This window comes from Camelus dromedarius, chromosome 19 (genome assembly GCF_036321535.1).
Source record: "Camelus dromedarius isolate mCamDro1 chromosome 19, mCamDro1.pat, whole genome shotgun sequence".
Classification (NCBI taxonomy): domain Eukaryota; kingdom Metazoa; phylum Chordata; class Mammalia; order Artiodactyla; family Camelidae; genus Camelus; species Camelus dromedarius.
In genome coordinates this window covers 24,029,638-24,045,663 of record NC_087454.1, presented here as the reverse complement: position 1 = coordinate 24,045,663, position 16,026 = coordinate 24,029,638, and the positions used below count along the sequence as shown (strand labels likewise).

General features: G+C 47.0%; 1 protein-coding gene across 6 annotated transcripts in view; it reads right to left on the bottom strand.

Annotated features, from left to right (window-relative positions):
• FGD2 (FYVE, RhoGEF and PH domain containing 2) overlaps window positions 1-16,026 on the bottom strand; it is a 96,107-nt gene that overhangs the window by 54,652 nt on the left and 25,429 nt on the right. For 5 of the 6 annotated variants that reach the window (XR_004131213.2, XR_004131211.2, XR_010376889.1 and 2 more), the window contains exon 16: window positions 7,703-7,934. Coding sequence is in view for 1 of the 6 variants with exons in the window: in XM_064476452.1 (XP_064332522.1) it covers window positions 7,851-7,934 (84 nt within the window). In the remaining 5 variants the exon portion in view is untranslated. Of the gene's footprint in view, window positions 1-7,064; window positions 7,935-16,026 lie in introns of those variants that run through there. The other variant, XM_064476452.1, reaches the window with a different exon arrangement.

Sequence of the window (16,026 nt, the reverse complement as noted above, 5' to 3'; positions counted from 1 at the left end):
TGCTTGCTCTGGAGAAAGACTCCAATGGGGCAATGGATAGGGGAAGGCAGGGAGACAAGGGGGTTACCAAGATCATCCAGGCAGCAATGGGCCAGGTTGGTAAGCAGTAGAGTGGGAAGAAGTGGGCACATTCAGGATGTTCTGAAACTAGTTCCAACAGCATTTGCAGACAGACTGGACAGGAGGTATGAGAGAAAGTGAGGTACTAAGAGTGACCTTGGCTCCAAGAGCAGGAGGGCAGCTCTGCCCAGGCCAGCTGTGGCCGAAGGTGCCACATCCTTGGTCTGGACCATGGCCTAGGGCATGTCCAGATGACTTGGACAGTGCTGGGCTCTTCTTCCCTCCCTGTGGCTGCTTTGGGCCTCCTTGTTTCATTTTAAATGCTGTGAATTGAGCCCAGCAGCTCCCATTCCCCTCCCACCTTGGGTGGAACCATCAACCTGCACAATGTTTTTGGAAAGCATTTCGTCCAAATGTATCAAGAGTCTTAAAACTTTTCATGTCCTTTGACCCAATGAGTCCCTTTCTAGGAAGATCCCCTGGGGAGTCACCTGAAATGCATCAAGAGCTTCACTTAGACTATTGTGCTGCCCTTAAAGTCATGCTCTGTAAGCGTTTTACTGTGGAAGGACAGCATTTATGCTACAATGTCAAATGGATACAATATCGTGCATGAGACACATACACAAGGAAGGAGATAGTGATTATCTCTGAGTGACTGGAGCTGCTTTTTCATTTTCTTCTTTATATTTTTCTGCTTTGTATTGGTGTTCTAAGACGGACATGCTTTGGCTTCATGATAATTTGATTAAAAAGCAGTATTAAAAAAAAAAAAAAGAAAGAGAAAGGAAATGTGAGTTCCCAGAAGCTGAGGAAGCATAGCAGAAGCCAACCCGGGAGCTAAAGAACTAACTGACCCATCCCTTCCAGGGAAAGGCAGCAGCCACGTGGAGGAGGCCGGCCTGGTGCCCTGCCAGCCGGACAGCCAGCCCCTGGGCTCACTTCCTCCAACACGACTGCCCAGGGGCAGAGCTGAAAATAGCAGCGGGAGAGAGCAGAGCCAGCTTCAGAGGCCCCTCTTTCTCCCCTTCCTACTGCCCAGGCCACAGGCGTATGCCCCCTTTCCTTGGGCTCTGATAGCCCCTTGGAGTTTGTACCTCCATCTCCTCTGCTTCCATTATATCTGGCCAGAAGCCTGCTGCTTTTGCGCAGTGTTTTTAACCTTGTGTGTCTCCCCTGACTATGAGCATCCTGCATCCGGGGGTTCTCAAAATGTGGTCCCCAGACCAGCAGCATTAGCAGCACCAAGGAACTTGTTAGAAATGCTTCACAGTCCTCACCCCAGACCCACTGAATCCGAAACTCCCGAGGTGGAGCCCTCTAGGGCTACAGTTTGAGAGCCACTGCCTTATGGTACAGCCCCACAGATGTCCATGTTTTACACTGATTATTTCATTTTACACATTGCCATGATTCCCACTTAATTAAAAAAAAAAAAACAAGCTCAGAGAGGTTAAGGAACTTGCCCAAGGTCACACAGCCAGCTAAAGGCAGAGCTGGGACTGAGCCCACACTTTTATTTTAAACCCTGTGCTCTGCAGCTGCCTGGGCTTAGGCTCTCCTGTGGGGTCCAGCTTGGTGCTGAGCATACATAGTACCACAGACATGGGTTGAACCAAAGTTTGCACACTGTGGCATCAGAACCCTGGCTGCTCAACTGGAAAACCAGACTGATTCCCCATGAGATCCAGGCAGCCCTGGCCCACTGTGGCGTGAGGGAGGCCAGCTCTGTGTGCATGCAGAGGCCCCTCCAGTGATGACAGCCAGGGGCAGTTAGGATGGATGAACGCTGCAGTGGAGGGGCACAGTGCCACCTGCTGGCCAAAAGGACTTCATTGGTGATGCTGGCTGACACACGCAGGGACCCACACAAGCTCAGGGACACTGTGACAAGCAGGCACATGTCTCCTCCCACTGCACGTGGGCGGACACGTCCACATGTGGATGTCTGGGTCTGTGGGCATGTGGGGCTGTCAGCCACACGGCATGGCAGATAGCACTAAATTCACTCATTTATTCATTTCTTCCCTCACCAAATGTTCATTGAGATTTGCCAAGCCCACAGTCACTATCCCTTGAGAGCCTACAGGCTGGGTGATGATCAAGAGACTAGGCAATAACAAGGTGACATGAATAAGGGTCCTAGGAGGGATGCACCTGGTGAGGTCACAGAGGCAGCCCCTAACCCATCTAGACTGTGGCTGGGGAGCAAGGATGACTTCCCCAGGAAATCCATGCCCTGCTGGGTCTCACCATGTGAGCAGGAGATGGCTAGATGAAGGCGACAGAGGCTCATCAGACCAAAGCCCAGAGGAGGAGCTGGAGAGAAGAGTTGGGACCTGGGGCAAAGGGTCTTATATCCAGGCCACAGGGTCTGGACTGTGTCCCTGCAGGCAATGAGGAGCCATGGAAAGTTTTCAGCAGTGAAACGCCATGGCCAGATTCTGGTGCCGTACCCTGTTGACACATTTGTAGTAAAGCTTAGGCCCTGAGGGTCTCTAAGCCTCTTCTGGGGCTGGATCTTGCGTGTGATTTGTCCCTGTGTACTGTCTTCTCTTGCTGTAGCAGTGACCCTTGGATGTGTCTGGGAAGGGGAGAGGCACCTCCTCCCACCACCAGTCCCCAGAGAGAAGGCTGTGTCTAGGCTAGAGGTGAATGAAGCAACCAACAGCCACTGTTAGGTCAGGCATCCCTGTGTGCCCAATTGATGCCAGTTTTTCAACGCACTGGGCCATCCAAGACAGCTCAGATAGGGTGGCCTCTTCCCTCCCTGTTCCCCTAGTTCCCCTATTAGAGGGTCAGCGCCTCTCTGCAGGGATGGGAACTAGACAGATGAGTTTTGATGGGTGGTGGACGCAGCAGGGGAGCCTGCAGCACTGACACAACCACGGTCCCTGATTAGAACCCTGGGGGCTGAAAGGGAGGGGAGCAGCAAGAAGACTCCCCAAAGAGGAGGTGACAGGTGGTACTGAAGAGAGAACATTGGCAGCTTTCCAATTCTGCTTGACCATGACTTTGTCAATGGCCAGTTCTCCACCAGCCTGGCCCCTGGCCTGCGGTTTTCCTCAGTAGAACAGCGGTGGCAGGTTCCGAGAAGCCCCACCAAGACTTTCCTGTCAGGGCAACTCCAAGTTCCTCTTACTGAGGAAGGGGAAGTGGTGGAGTTTCTCCTAAGGGCTTTCGGTTTCTTTCTAAGAAGCTGAGTGTCCAAACCCCAGGGCCCAGCGCAGAGCCAGGTGTTGAAGGGAGAGAGGTTCCACGTCAGGGGCTTTCCCACCTCGGTCCCAATCAAAGCTCATTTGCTGGGTGGACATTCCAGAAGAGGAAACTAGATGACTATTTTGCAGGTCCTTTCCCACGCCCCCTCCTTTCTTCCTCCTCCAGAGACACACCCCCTGCACTCCCTCCCTGCCCCACTAACAAGAACGCATGCACAAAACACAGCCTGCCCTCCCTCAGGAACATCCTGGGTGGAAACTTACTTTCTCAGCCCTCAAAGCCAGCCTCTTCTGAGTCCTGCTTCCTCGGGGCTCTTCTGGGTGACTAAAATTTCTAACCCAAACGGAGAACTGACAGGTGACACTAGCTTAATGCTGATTCTAGACCAGGGGAGGTGCCCAGTTTGAAGCCCCAAAGCTTCTTGAGGACAGACTGTGGGAGCCCCAAGAACAGAGAGCCTATCTTTTTAAGAAGACCTGGCTTGGTGGTAAAGGAAAAGTCCTGATGCGATTATAACAATAGCCACCACTGAGGTTAAGTACTTACTGTGTGCCAAGCATTTTACACTAATTTCCCCCTATAATCCCCACAGCAATCCATGACAAAGATACAATCATTATCCCTAAAGTCAAGCAATTGCCCAGCTCACAGAGCCCACAAACGCACTCCTCCCCTGAGACCTCTTCTCAGAAAGGCGGGGAAGGAAGACTCTCAGGCCCTCAGAGGATTTGGCTGGGAAGGTGTGATCTCCAATATCTCCAAGTGTCTCAAAGCAAGCTGTGGGAGGTGAAGAGCGAGTGATCTAGTCAAAGCCTCTTCACAGCACTGACATGGCTGGGGTTCTCCCCGAGGTGGTACGAACCCGTAGCCTCTTCTGTTTTCCTCCCACAGGCATTGTTTTAGGGTTTCTGCTTTACCAACACATGCGTTATGGGGACAGTGAGGGGATTCCCCGAAACCGTGATGCTGTTCCGTTCAAAAGCATTTGCCTAGAGGTCCACAACTGTGTGACTCATGCTGTTGAGGTGGCAAGAAAACTCACAGCTGCAGGGCGGAGGGGGCTGGACCCAAATGAAAGGGTGGGCAGGTTTAGTAAATAAAAATACAGGACACCCAGTTAAATCTGTTTAGATCAACAACAACATTTGGGATGCCCTTATACTTAAAAGAAAAAAGTGTTGTTTATCTGAAATTCAAATTTAATTGGGCATCCTGTTTTGTATCTGGCAACCCTAGACACTCAGACCTCGGGCAAAGCTCCAGCCATCTCCAAGGTTCCAGGGGGGTGCTGTCAAGAGAAAGAGACAGCAATGCTGGGAGAAAACCACCCAGCTGGGATGAAAACAAACCAGGGAGTTTGGTCAGAGAAGGGTGGAAACACTGTGCTTCAAGGGTTCCTCCTGAGCAATTTCAAAATCTCCATTTCAACCCAGGGCAGAGTTCTGAGCTCAAATTATGGAGGGAAAAAAAAAATGCATGGTGTTCCTGAAGGAGACCTTTCTTTCTCTGAGCCTCAGTTTTCTCATCTGTCATGGGGAGGAGGTTGGATTCTATGATGGACCTCCTAGCCCTTGGCTTTTCTGGCCTTGTGGAAAATCTGCTAGAAGCAAGAGAAGGTAGGAGGCAGACAAGGAGCAAGTTTAGACAGAAGGAAGAGGTAATTCTGCTTGGAAAAATGCTGCCTCTCCTACTCTACAGCACCCAAAGGGGGTTGGGGCATTGCAACTGGACTCTGGGTTGCTTGGAGGGCTCCTCTGGGGTCAAGCACACCCAGTGCACCTTGCACATCCTTGGAAAGAGCCCTAGGGACCACTCAGCTGGGCCCATGGCTCTGGTGCCCAGGGCCGGTCAGTTTTTCAAACACCCATAGAAACCCCTGAACCACAGCTGGGATCATTGCTAGCTCCAAAATTAGAAAAGTACATTGTAAGGATGAAATGGTTAAACGTCTACAAAATGTTAACTAGACAACTGCAACTCAGTTCCTACAGTTTATGTAAATTATGTGTGATGTGGCTTGTGGGTCCATCTGAACACATTTTAGGGATGTGGCCTCAGAGAGTAAGAATGCCCAGGGCTTTTCAGCCCCATAAAGGGCTATCTCAGAGATGTGAAGACCATGAATTCCTCCAGACCAGCAACTATATTCCAGGGTCTGCTGGTGGTGTGGAGGTGAACCTTAGCAGTCAGAATCTCTGGGAACAGAGATGGGAGGCATGCCTGGGAGTCAGGAAGGCTCCTCTGAGAGGAGTGTCAGGGTCCCAAATGTCCCTGGAGTGGGGCTGGTGAGACTAGGTCCCCAGCAGGGGTCTCAGGGCCAGGCTGCAGCTCCACATAGGGCTACAGTCTTGACAGGGAACTCGAGGCCACATCAAGAGGCAAGTTCCAGGTGCTTCTCAGGCTGGATAGGTGCTGGAAGGTGCTTCTCCACCTTCGCCTACTGGAAAGGCCAGGGATGCTCACGTGTAGCCTGCAGTGGTGGCACCTAGGGGGCTGGGGATCCCCAAGGACCCCATAATCGCCATCAGCTCCGCATCTCAGACCCACCATCAGAAGTTAACAGTCTTTGCTGTTGGACAAACAGTGGACCGTGGACATTTTCTCAATCTTGTGTAAAAGTGTATCTTTGGGAAACTTGCTATATTAATTTGCGTAGGCAGCCACAACAAAGTACCACCACTGGGAGACTTAAATAACCAAAATGGATTTTCTCACAGTCCTGGAGGCTAGAAGTCTGAGATCAAGATTTTGGCAGGGCTGGTTTCTTCTGAGGCCCCTCTTCTCGTCTCTGTTTTCGTGTGGCCAACGCCCTAATCTCTTCTTATAAAGACACCAGTCATTGGATTAGGGCCCACCTGTTTGACCTCATTTTACCTTAATTACCTCTTTAAAGACCCTCTCTCCAAATACAGTCATAATCTGATATACTGGGTGTGGGAGTAGAACTTCAACATACAAATGTAGGGGAGGACACACTTCAGCCCGTAACACTTGATTTTTAACCTACAATGGAAGTGAAAGCATTGTGCTGGCTTTGGAAATGCAGGTTGGAGACTGGTCCCAAGATCACCCCTCAGAGATGACCCCCTTCCTCTAGAAATTCTGTAGCCTTTCCTGCCTACCAGTTTTGATCAGGGATAGTTTGGGGGTGCAGCTGCTGGATGTGCCCCCCCCCAACTGGTCAGTGGGCTTGGAGGGGGTCAATGTTGTGACCAAAATGCCTGGACTTTGAACAGGGTGGGCAGCTCTCTCTACCTAATGATAAAGGTCACTGTCCTTGAAAAACTGTCATCTTTAAAAACAAAGTTTCAAATTCTCTACCCGGAGCTGCTATTTATAGGATGACTTACAAGTCTCTGAAAAAAGAGAGACAAACTTTCAGAGTTTATGTTTTTGCAAAAGTAGTACACGTTTATCATTGAAAACACAGATGAAAAAGAAGAAAACAAAATTAACCTCCCAGAGATAATCGCCCTTAACATTTGGGTTTCTAGATCTACCTGCATCTATCTTAAATCTCCACCTTCGCCTACATTTACATAGTTAAATTCACTTCAAAGGTAAGATTGTTGCTGTGCCATTTCATAACTTCTTGTCCATTACTACATCATGATCACTTCACCGGGCATTGACTTTGTCTTCTACTTCACCATTTCCATCGCGGCAGATACGAAACAAGACTGCCATAAGCTACTCAACAAATTTCCTACTGTTTAACAGTTGGGCTGTTTTTATGATATTAAATGAAGCTGTGACAACACCTTCATAGTTAAACCTTTGCCATGATTATTTACTAAGGATAAATTCCTAGCAGTGAAGTTTCTGAGTTAAAGAGAAAGCACTATTTACAATTTTTAAACTTTATTTTTCAATAGATCATATATCAGGAGGTTCAAAATTTAAAAGGCATCTTCCCACCTCTGTTCTGAAGTCACCCTGTTCCCCTCCCCAGAGGCAATCACTACTACCAGTATCTTATGTTCTTCCCAGAGATATTTTGCATATATATAATATATACATATATAGTATGTGTGTATATATATATGCCACATATAAATATATGCATGTGTACATATTATCTCTCTATACACGCATATATGTATATACATAACTTTTTTCCACAAATGATAGCATCCTTTATATACTATTTTGCACTTTGCATTTTTCACTTAACAAATCATCTTGGAGAGCTGTCCATGTCAATACATAAAGAGCTTCCTCTTTTTAAACAGCTGCATGGTATTTCATTAAATGCATGTACTATAATACATTTAAATAGTTCCCTACTCACGCACATATAGGTTGTTTATTAATTATATATGGCTGTATAACAAATTACCCCAAGACACAGTGATATAAAACTGCAATAAAAATTCATTTTCTCTCATGGTTTCTGTTGGTCAGAAATTTGAGGAGGACTCACCTAGGCAGGTCTCAGTTGAGGTCTCTCATGAGGCTTTAGTTGGCTGGGGCTACAGTCATCTGAAGGCTCAACTGGGACTGGAGGATCTGTTTCGAAGGTAACTCACTCATACAGCTGGCAAGTTGATGGTGTCTGTAGGCTGGGTGCCTCAGTTCCTCTCCACATGGACCTCTCCACAGAGCTGCTTGAGTATCCTCATGACATGGCCACTGGCTTTTGCAGTGTGAGTTATCTAAAAGGCCAAGGTAGAAGTTGTAATGCCTTTTATAACCTAGCCTTGGAAGTCACACACCCTCACTTTCACTGTATTCTATTGGTTGTGGCGACTACAATGGTCTGTCCAGGTTCAAGAAAGGGAACAGACTCTACCTCTTAGTGGAGGTGTGTCAACCTCATATTGTAAGAAGAGCACAGAAAATGGGATACATCAGTGCTTCCTTCTTCAGAAAATACAGTCTGCCATGGATCATTACAAAAAAACACTGACAAATACATCATTAAGACCACTGGTAAGTATTACCAAATTCCCTTTAGAAAGCTGTACCAATTTGGACTCCCACCAGTTGAGAAAACCCATTTCTCCACATTCTTATTGCTCCTAAGTTTATCTTTTAAAAATCTTTGCCAGTTTGATATACAGGAAATGGTATCTCATTGTTTTATGAAAATTCCTTCTAAAAAAGTAGAAGACCTAAATTTGAGTACTGGCATCTGTATTAGTTTGCTAGGGCTGCCATAACAAAATACCACAAACCGGACTGCTTGAACAACAGAAATGTGTCGTCTCATAGTTCTGGAGCCTGGAAGTCCAGGATCAAGGGTTTGGTGCCTCCTGAGTCCCCTGTCTTGGCTTGTAGACAGCCACCTTCTTGCTGTGTCCTCATGTGGCCTATTCTCCACATGTGTGCATCCCTGGTGCTTCTTTCCTTTTTCATGAGGATACCAGTTCTATTGAATTGGGGTCCACTCTTATGATCTTATTTGACCTTAATTACCTCTTTAATGGCCTTGTTTCCAACTACAGTCACAAGGGAGATTAGGGGTTCAACATACAAATGTTGGGGGAGACACAATCAGTTCATAAGAGTATCCCTACTGACTTGCTGAGTAATCCTGGGACAGTCATATGTCTTTCTGAGCCTGTTTTCTCATCTGTTTAATGGAGGTAGCCATGTTCCTGCTTCCTCTTCCTCACTGGATTATCAGAATATTAAATTAAATGGTACATGTGAAGTGGTTCTGCAGAATATTATGAACACATAAAATATTTGTAATTCTAGGTCTCACAATTCTGAGTTGCCTAACATGAGAGAACCTTTGTAGACGTCAGCAGTATGTTTATAGGGCAGAGGGATGTATCAGTTATCTGTGCAACAAACCATTCTAAAACTTGGTGCTTTAACACCAATCCACCATTTCTTGCAGGTCTGTGAGCTGGCTGGGTGGCTCCTCTGCTGGTCTCATGGACCTGCAGTCTGCTGATGGCTTGGCTGGGTTGGGTGGTCTAGCATGGCTCAGATGCCTATGCCCTACTCTCCCTGTGGTCTTTCATGCTGGGCTTCTTCACATGATAGAAACATTTCAAAAGAAGGAAAGCAGGAGCCCAGCCTCACTTCTGCCAAAACCTCACCTCTGCCACATCATATTAGTCAAAGCAAGTTACAAGGCCAACCCAGATTCAATGGGAGGTGAAATAGATTCCATCCTGTGGTAGCAGAAGCTGAAAGTCACATTGCAAAGAGGCATGGACACAGAAGTGGGGGTAATTCTCTTGTAACAATGCTTCATAGGGATGGTGCACAAAGTTCATACACTGGGTCAGCGTGCCCAACATGTGAACCTGGAGACCAGTGAACTTTGACCTCACTCTTGGCAACAACCTGCTGCCTCCCAACTTGCTCCTAATTCCATTCTCAACCAGTCCAGCTCAGAAGCTCTGCCCATTGGCTATGTCTCTACTTTGGGGCCCTGTTTATGCCCTTTGGCCTTGCTGATGCTTGTGAGGACTTTGATTCAGATTACCTGCCAGCCTTCCAGCTCTCACCTGGCCCCTACTCTGCTTCCTGGAACTCACAGCCGCACTCCCTCAGCTGCCCTCTAGCAGGGTCTGGTCTGCCCTCCCCTGGGGAAGTTCATACAACACCATGGATTCTTCTTGATCAATTTCCCAGGAGAACTGCTTAGTAGATCTGAAATTACTAAATATGTCTTTCCCCTTTTATTCACTCCAACCTAATAAGCTCCAATAATTCAAGTCTTTGAGAAATCCCACAATTTACGCTCCAAATTTTAGTCTTTTTTTGTTTTTTTCTCACACATGTCCTTTAGAACTCATGAGTTATTGAGAATATAAACCCATGATGTTGTTATTTGATAAGAGCTATAAAAGGAAAAGATAACACCAATAAGATAGAATCCTGCAGAATGGCTTATTGGGTGGGCTGAAAAGTTAACATGAATCGCATTTTCCTAATTGAAATCATATTTTTTGATGTAGTAGCCAGACTTGCTGCCTAAGGACCTTCAGAGGGCTATAAGGCAGAGCATAGAATTATTTAGTAATAAAAATTTAGATTTTTTATAAAGCAAATTTTTGTAAGGGGAAGCTTTTTGGTAAAGATATTAATTTGCATATTCTTAAAATGATTCCAGTGTTTTAAGATGCATTAAGTGAAAAAAAACCAAGGTGTACAACAATTGCATAGTCAAGTACCTTTAGTGGGAAAAGGGGAGAATCTATACAACATAAAACAATATAATGTGTGTGTGCGTGGGGGGGGCACACGCGCGCACTATCTAGAAGAAACCGTATTGACTCTTAGGAGAAAAAAAAAAGGGTGACAGCAGGGTGCGAGGGAGATTTTTCAGCTTATACTTTGATCCTTTTGAATATTGTACCAAAAAGAAATCAAAACTGTGGCAGTAAGTATCACCTGGGAGGGGGCACAAGGGAGTTCTCCAGTATACTGGAAATGTTCTGGGTCTTGTTCTGAGTCGTGGCTATATACATGAGAAAAGTCATCAATCTGTACACTTAAGATCTGTGCACTTATTCTTCCAAGAAAGTGATGTTTTTCAATGAAAAAATTAAATGTATTAAAAATAACTTTTTAAAAGAAAAATAAAGTCAGACCTTGCCTTGCTCCACAAAAGTAAATGTGCTTCTGAAAAGTTTACTTAAGCCAGTTTCTATAAAGTGAACCATAATTTCCAATTGGCTTCCATTATAATGTCTAAGATGTGTTCGTGGACTTATTCCAGTGCTGGTCTTTTTTTTTTTTTTGGTGGGGGTGGTAATTAGGTTTGTTTGTTTGTTTGTTTGTTTAATGGTGGTACTGAGGACTGACCCCAGGACTAGAGTGTTAAGCATGCACTCTACCACTGAGCTATACCCTCCCCCCATCCAATCCAGTGCTGGTCTTGATCTAAGCATTGGAAGCCTGCTGCGGTGAATCCTCCCGCTCTCTGAGTCTGGGCTTGATGACAGTGAGAGAGAGGAAAGGTGATGAGTCTCCCTGAAAGGCTTGAGCAAAAGGAGCCCACTGAAGAACAGAGGAAGAGAAGTTACACTTACTGGGAGTCTCTGTGTCTGGGAGCCTCTGGGTGCTACACACACTGGCACAACCAAAGCAGACAAAGAACCCTTCTGAGAGGCAAAAGAGAAAACTGGAAAACAGAACCATATACAAATCATCTACTCATATGCTCAGCATTTTAACATTTTCTTTTTTTGTTTGTTTGTTTTTTAATGGAGGTTCTGGGGACTGAACCCAGGACCTCATGCATGCTAAGCATGTGCTCTACCACTGAGCTATTATCCTCCCCTCTTAACATCCTCAAAGCCCTTTTACACCCATTATATCATTTGACCCTTAAACAACCCTGTGAATGGACAGGGCACATATTGGTCATCCCATTTTATGAATAAGGAAGGAAGCTGAGGCCCCGAGAGCGAAGTCAGAAGGAGGTAAGAGAGTCAGATCTCAAACCTGTGTTTTAAAATTCTAAGTCTGATGTGATTATTGCCACTTCCCAGAAAGGTTACAGTGCATCTGGAGTCAGTTCTGGTTTCCTCACTTACCAGCAGTGTGATTTGGGGTGAGTTGCTGAATCTCTCTGTACTTCCCTATTCCCATCTGTACAATGGAGCTGGTGCATAGATTAAATGCACTGATACACTTAAAGTACATAGTAGGTGCTCGTTAAAAGTTAATGAGCCACCCCTGGGAACCCTTGTTTTCATTCCCAGAGATAAAGAGAGCAGGATTAGAATGTAAAAGATGGAAATAAGTGAATCATAGAGAGAAGGTGGTGAGGAGAAAAAAATCGGAGGCAGAAATGGCTCTAGCATGTTAGAGCGTGGTTTAGACAGTGAGAACAGGAAGGGCGTGACCAGGCAGAGGCCAGGGTCAGGCCAGGAGCACCAATAAGATGATGCCCTCACTACCTCCACCTTGGCCTTCAACGTGCAGAAGTTCATTGTTCGTATAGGCCTAAGGCCAGCTGGCAGCTGGCCCAGGACAGAGTATGAGGTCAGGCAGGGGAGAGGAGAGATGGATTAAGGCACCTGGGCCATCTTGAGGGTTGCAAGCTCAAGACAAGGACAGGTGAGCAAAGTGGCGTCATTCAGTTTCCTCAGACTAGACTCCATGTCCAGTGGCATGCTGGCAATAAGTAACAACCAGATTTGTTGGGGGATAAAAGGTGAGAGAGGGGCTGATTTGCTAGTTTCCATGATGTGGACACTCCTATTATGGCCAACTTCAAAAAGAAGTGGGGCTCTAGGGTCTAGCCATGGGGGAGAGACAGGCAAAGAAGTGAGGTCACAGTCGGAGTTAGGAGACCCTTGTCCTGGTCCCTGAGAGAGTCCACAGAAGTGCCACATGACCTTGCACACATCATTGCACCTCTCTGACCTCCAGTCACCTCAACAGAAGAGAAATGGCACCTACCGTGTTGGTGGCCTGACAGTGCTAGTGTGAATCCAGGCGAAAGGGTATTTTTTGAGCACTTACTATGTGCTAAGTTCTGGGATACAGAGATGAATAAACCAGCTCTGAGAGGCAGCCAGGGGCTAGATCACAAAAGGCCTGATGGACTGTAGGAGGGAGCCATCAGATGGACTTCTATCCATGACACCACCAGAATGTTGGGACCAGGACCCCTGCACTGAGGTTTCAAATGGAGAACTCCTTTGGCTGCTGTTTGGGGTAAGACCACCAGGGGGCGAGTGTAGGAGCAGGGAGAGCAGCTCTTGCAATCAATCGCTTGAGAGAGGGGATGGTGGCTTGGACCCGAAGTGTGAGAAGTGTGAGGGGCTCCATTTGGAGTATATCCTGAAGGCAGAAGCAACTAGACTTGCTGCCGGAACAGACTACCCCAGGAATGTAGCTACATAAGGAGCACAGCTAGTAGTAACTCCCAGCTATTGAATTCCTCCCCTGGATCAGGAGCTTTCCCTGCATTATCTCATTTGGTTTTCCACACCATACCTGCAAGGGGGCATTGTACAATCTACTTTTGATAAATAAATGGAGGCTCAGAGAGGTTGAGTAATGTGCCCAATGTCCCAGAGGAAGCCCACAACAGAGCTGGGAGTTGAGCCTTTTCAACTGTCATGGGTGCCCCTCCCATCACACCAGCCGCCCCTTGGACTTTGGAAGGTAGGTGCATAATAGGTGCTTAAATGCTCATGTCTGTAAAATATTTGCAAGTACAGGCCCTTATTTCTTTGCATTCATAAATTCCTCCAGCTTCCCTGAGGTATAATTAACAAATGAAAACTGTATAGATTAAAAATGTCAACATGATGTTTTTGGTACATTCATAAACTTAAAAAAAGTTGTAAGCACTACACACCCACCAGATTGGCTAAAATTAAAAACAAACAAAAACAAAAACAAAATCCCTGACCGTGCCAAGTGGTGGCAAAAATGTGAGCACTGGGAATTGGCACCACTGATGGTGGGAATGCAAAATGTACAGCCACCCGGGAAGACAGCTTGGCAGTTTCTGAGAGAGTTAATCATACGCTTACCGTGTGAGCCAGTGATCCAGCTGTAGGTATTTACCCTAGAGAAGTGAAAATATCCTCACACAAAAACCTGAACATGAATGTTTATGGTTCATAGCAGCATTACTCATAATTGCCCCAAACTGAAAATAATCCAAAGGTTCTTCAGCTGGTGAAGGGTAAACAAACTGTGGTATACCCACAAAGGGGACACTACTCGGCAGTGGAAGGGAACAAAGTACTGGCTCATGAACATCACGGATGAGTCTCAAACACACGAGGCTGAGTAAAAGCAGCCAGACTCCAAGTCTCCATACTGTACGATGCCATATACATGACATTCTAGAAAAGACAAAACTATAGGTCAGAGAACAGAGTAGTGGTCGCCTGGGGCCGGGGGACGAGGGGACAAGGTGACCACAAAGGGGCAACGCAGGGAAACTTCTGAGGCGACAGAGCTTCTATGTTTTCACTGTGGTGGTGGTTACATAACTGTACCTTTTGCCAAAACTCACAGAACTATTCTATAAAGGGTGGATTTGACCATATGTAAACTCTCTCAATAAATCCTAACTCATTTAGTGCCACAGTAAGGCCACTTCCCATACGCCCCACTCAGACTAACCACCCCGGGAACTCTTGGGGAACAGGGCCAGGGCTCCTGAGTTCAAGAAATGGTCCTGCTCTGAGGGACCTGTGCATCACTGGTGAGCTTTAAAATGCTGATGTCACAGCTGGGGTTCTAATTTAATGGCCTTGGGGTGCGGCCTGGGCATTAAGTTTTTCAAAAGCTTCCCAGGTGACTCAAATGGCCTAGACACTGAGCTCCCTAAGAGCAGGGACTATGATTTATTCAACTTTGTATTCCCAGATACTCCATAAATGTGTGCCCTACAGCACATGGAGGCAGATGGCACAATATGAAACTGAAGGACTGTAATAATCACATGTGGCCACCACTGTTCTGAGTGCTGGACACAGAGTCACTCAGTTGACCCCTCCACCCCCAGTCCCCAGGGAGGTAGGACCATGACTAACCCCCTTGACAGGCGAGAAGACCCTGGCCCACAGTAATGAAGTCTCACTCAAGACTACATAGCCAGTAAGGAGCAGAGCTGTGTGGTGGCCTGGATCCACTAATTGCTGAGAGATACTGCCCCCCAGTGCTGGCAAGGGGCAGACTTTGGAATCAGATGAGCTAGAATTTGAGTCTAGGCTCATTACTTAGAGGCTAGGTGACCACGGACAAGTTATTTAGCCTTGCTTGGTTTCACCTTCCTCATCTGTAAAACGCGGACACTTGAACTGATGCCAAAAGACTGTTACTGAATGAATGAGATGACGTGTGCTAAGTGCTCCCTGTGTGGTAAATACTCAATAGTGCTGGCAAGGATGAACGTGGGAAGAAATGAATGAATGAATGAGTGAATGCCATTCCCAGAGCGCCAGGGCCAACTCCTTGTGCCTGGCCTGCAGAAGGGAGATTTCCAAGGAGGGAAGGCAGGGAGAGGCAAGGTCTTCTGCTGAGTTGGGGTCCACTAGGCAGGCCTTCCAAAGGTGCCCCACCCTGGCATCTGTCAGCCTTCTCTCCTACCCCTGAGCTCCCCTTCCAGGGTTGGGGCATGTGGGCACCAGAGCCACCAGACTGTTAGGGGAGCTTCCAGCCTTTTAGAAGTAAGGACCTTCAGTAGTGAAAATTTGAAGCCCTTAGGGTCTTCACTGCCTGATGGAGCCGGACCCTGGGACAAATAGGGTCACTGGGTGAGTGAATCCAGGGTGAGGTGCAGCCAGGGAAGGTCAGGGACACCCCCAGGTGGCACAGACCCCTTTGAGCTCCCAGAAGAGCCTTGAGGACAGCACTCTCTCAGTGTTCATGGCTTTCTGGTTGGACCCTGAGTTCTGCCAGGTCTAGGCTCTGCTCCTCCCCCTGGTCACTGCACATTTCCACATCTTCACACTCATTTGTGGAATAAGGGACTCTATTCTGGCTGGGTGCTTCTAGGCTGCACTTCCTAGTGGCCACTGGAGCACACCACCTCGGCTCTGGCACTGATATCTAGTGACCCCATGTGGTGGCAGGTCAGGTCCCTGGGAAGGAGGGCAGGGCAGGTGAGTCTTCCTTTGGTCCTTCCTTTATTTTTCCCTTAACACGGGAAAGGTACTTTTGGTGTTGTGATTATAGAATACATCATATGGACAAAAAAATTCAAATACCACAGAAGCAGCTAAAAAAGAAAGAAAAACAGCTACATGTAAAGTGTGTTCTGTACCCCTCTAAGTGGTGCAGATCTAAAATATCTTCATCCAAGCA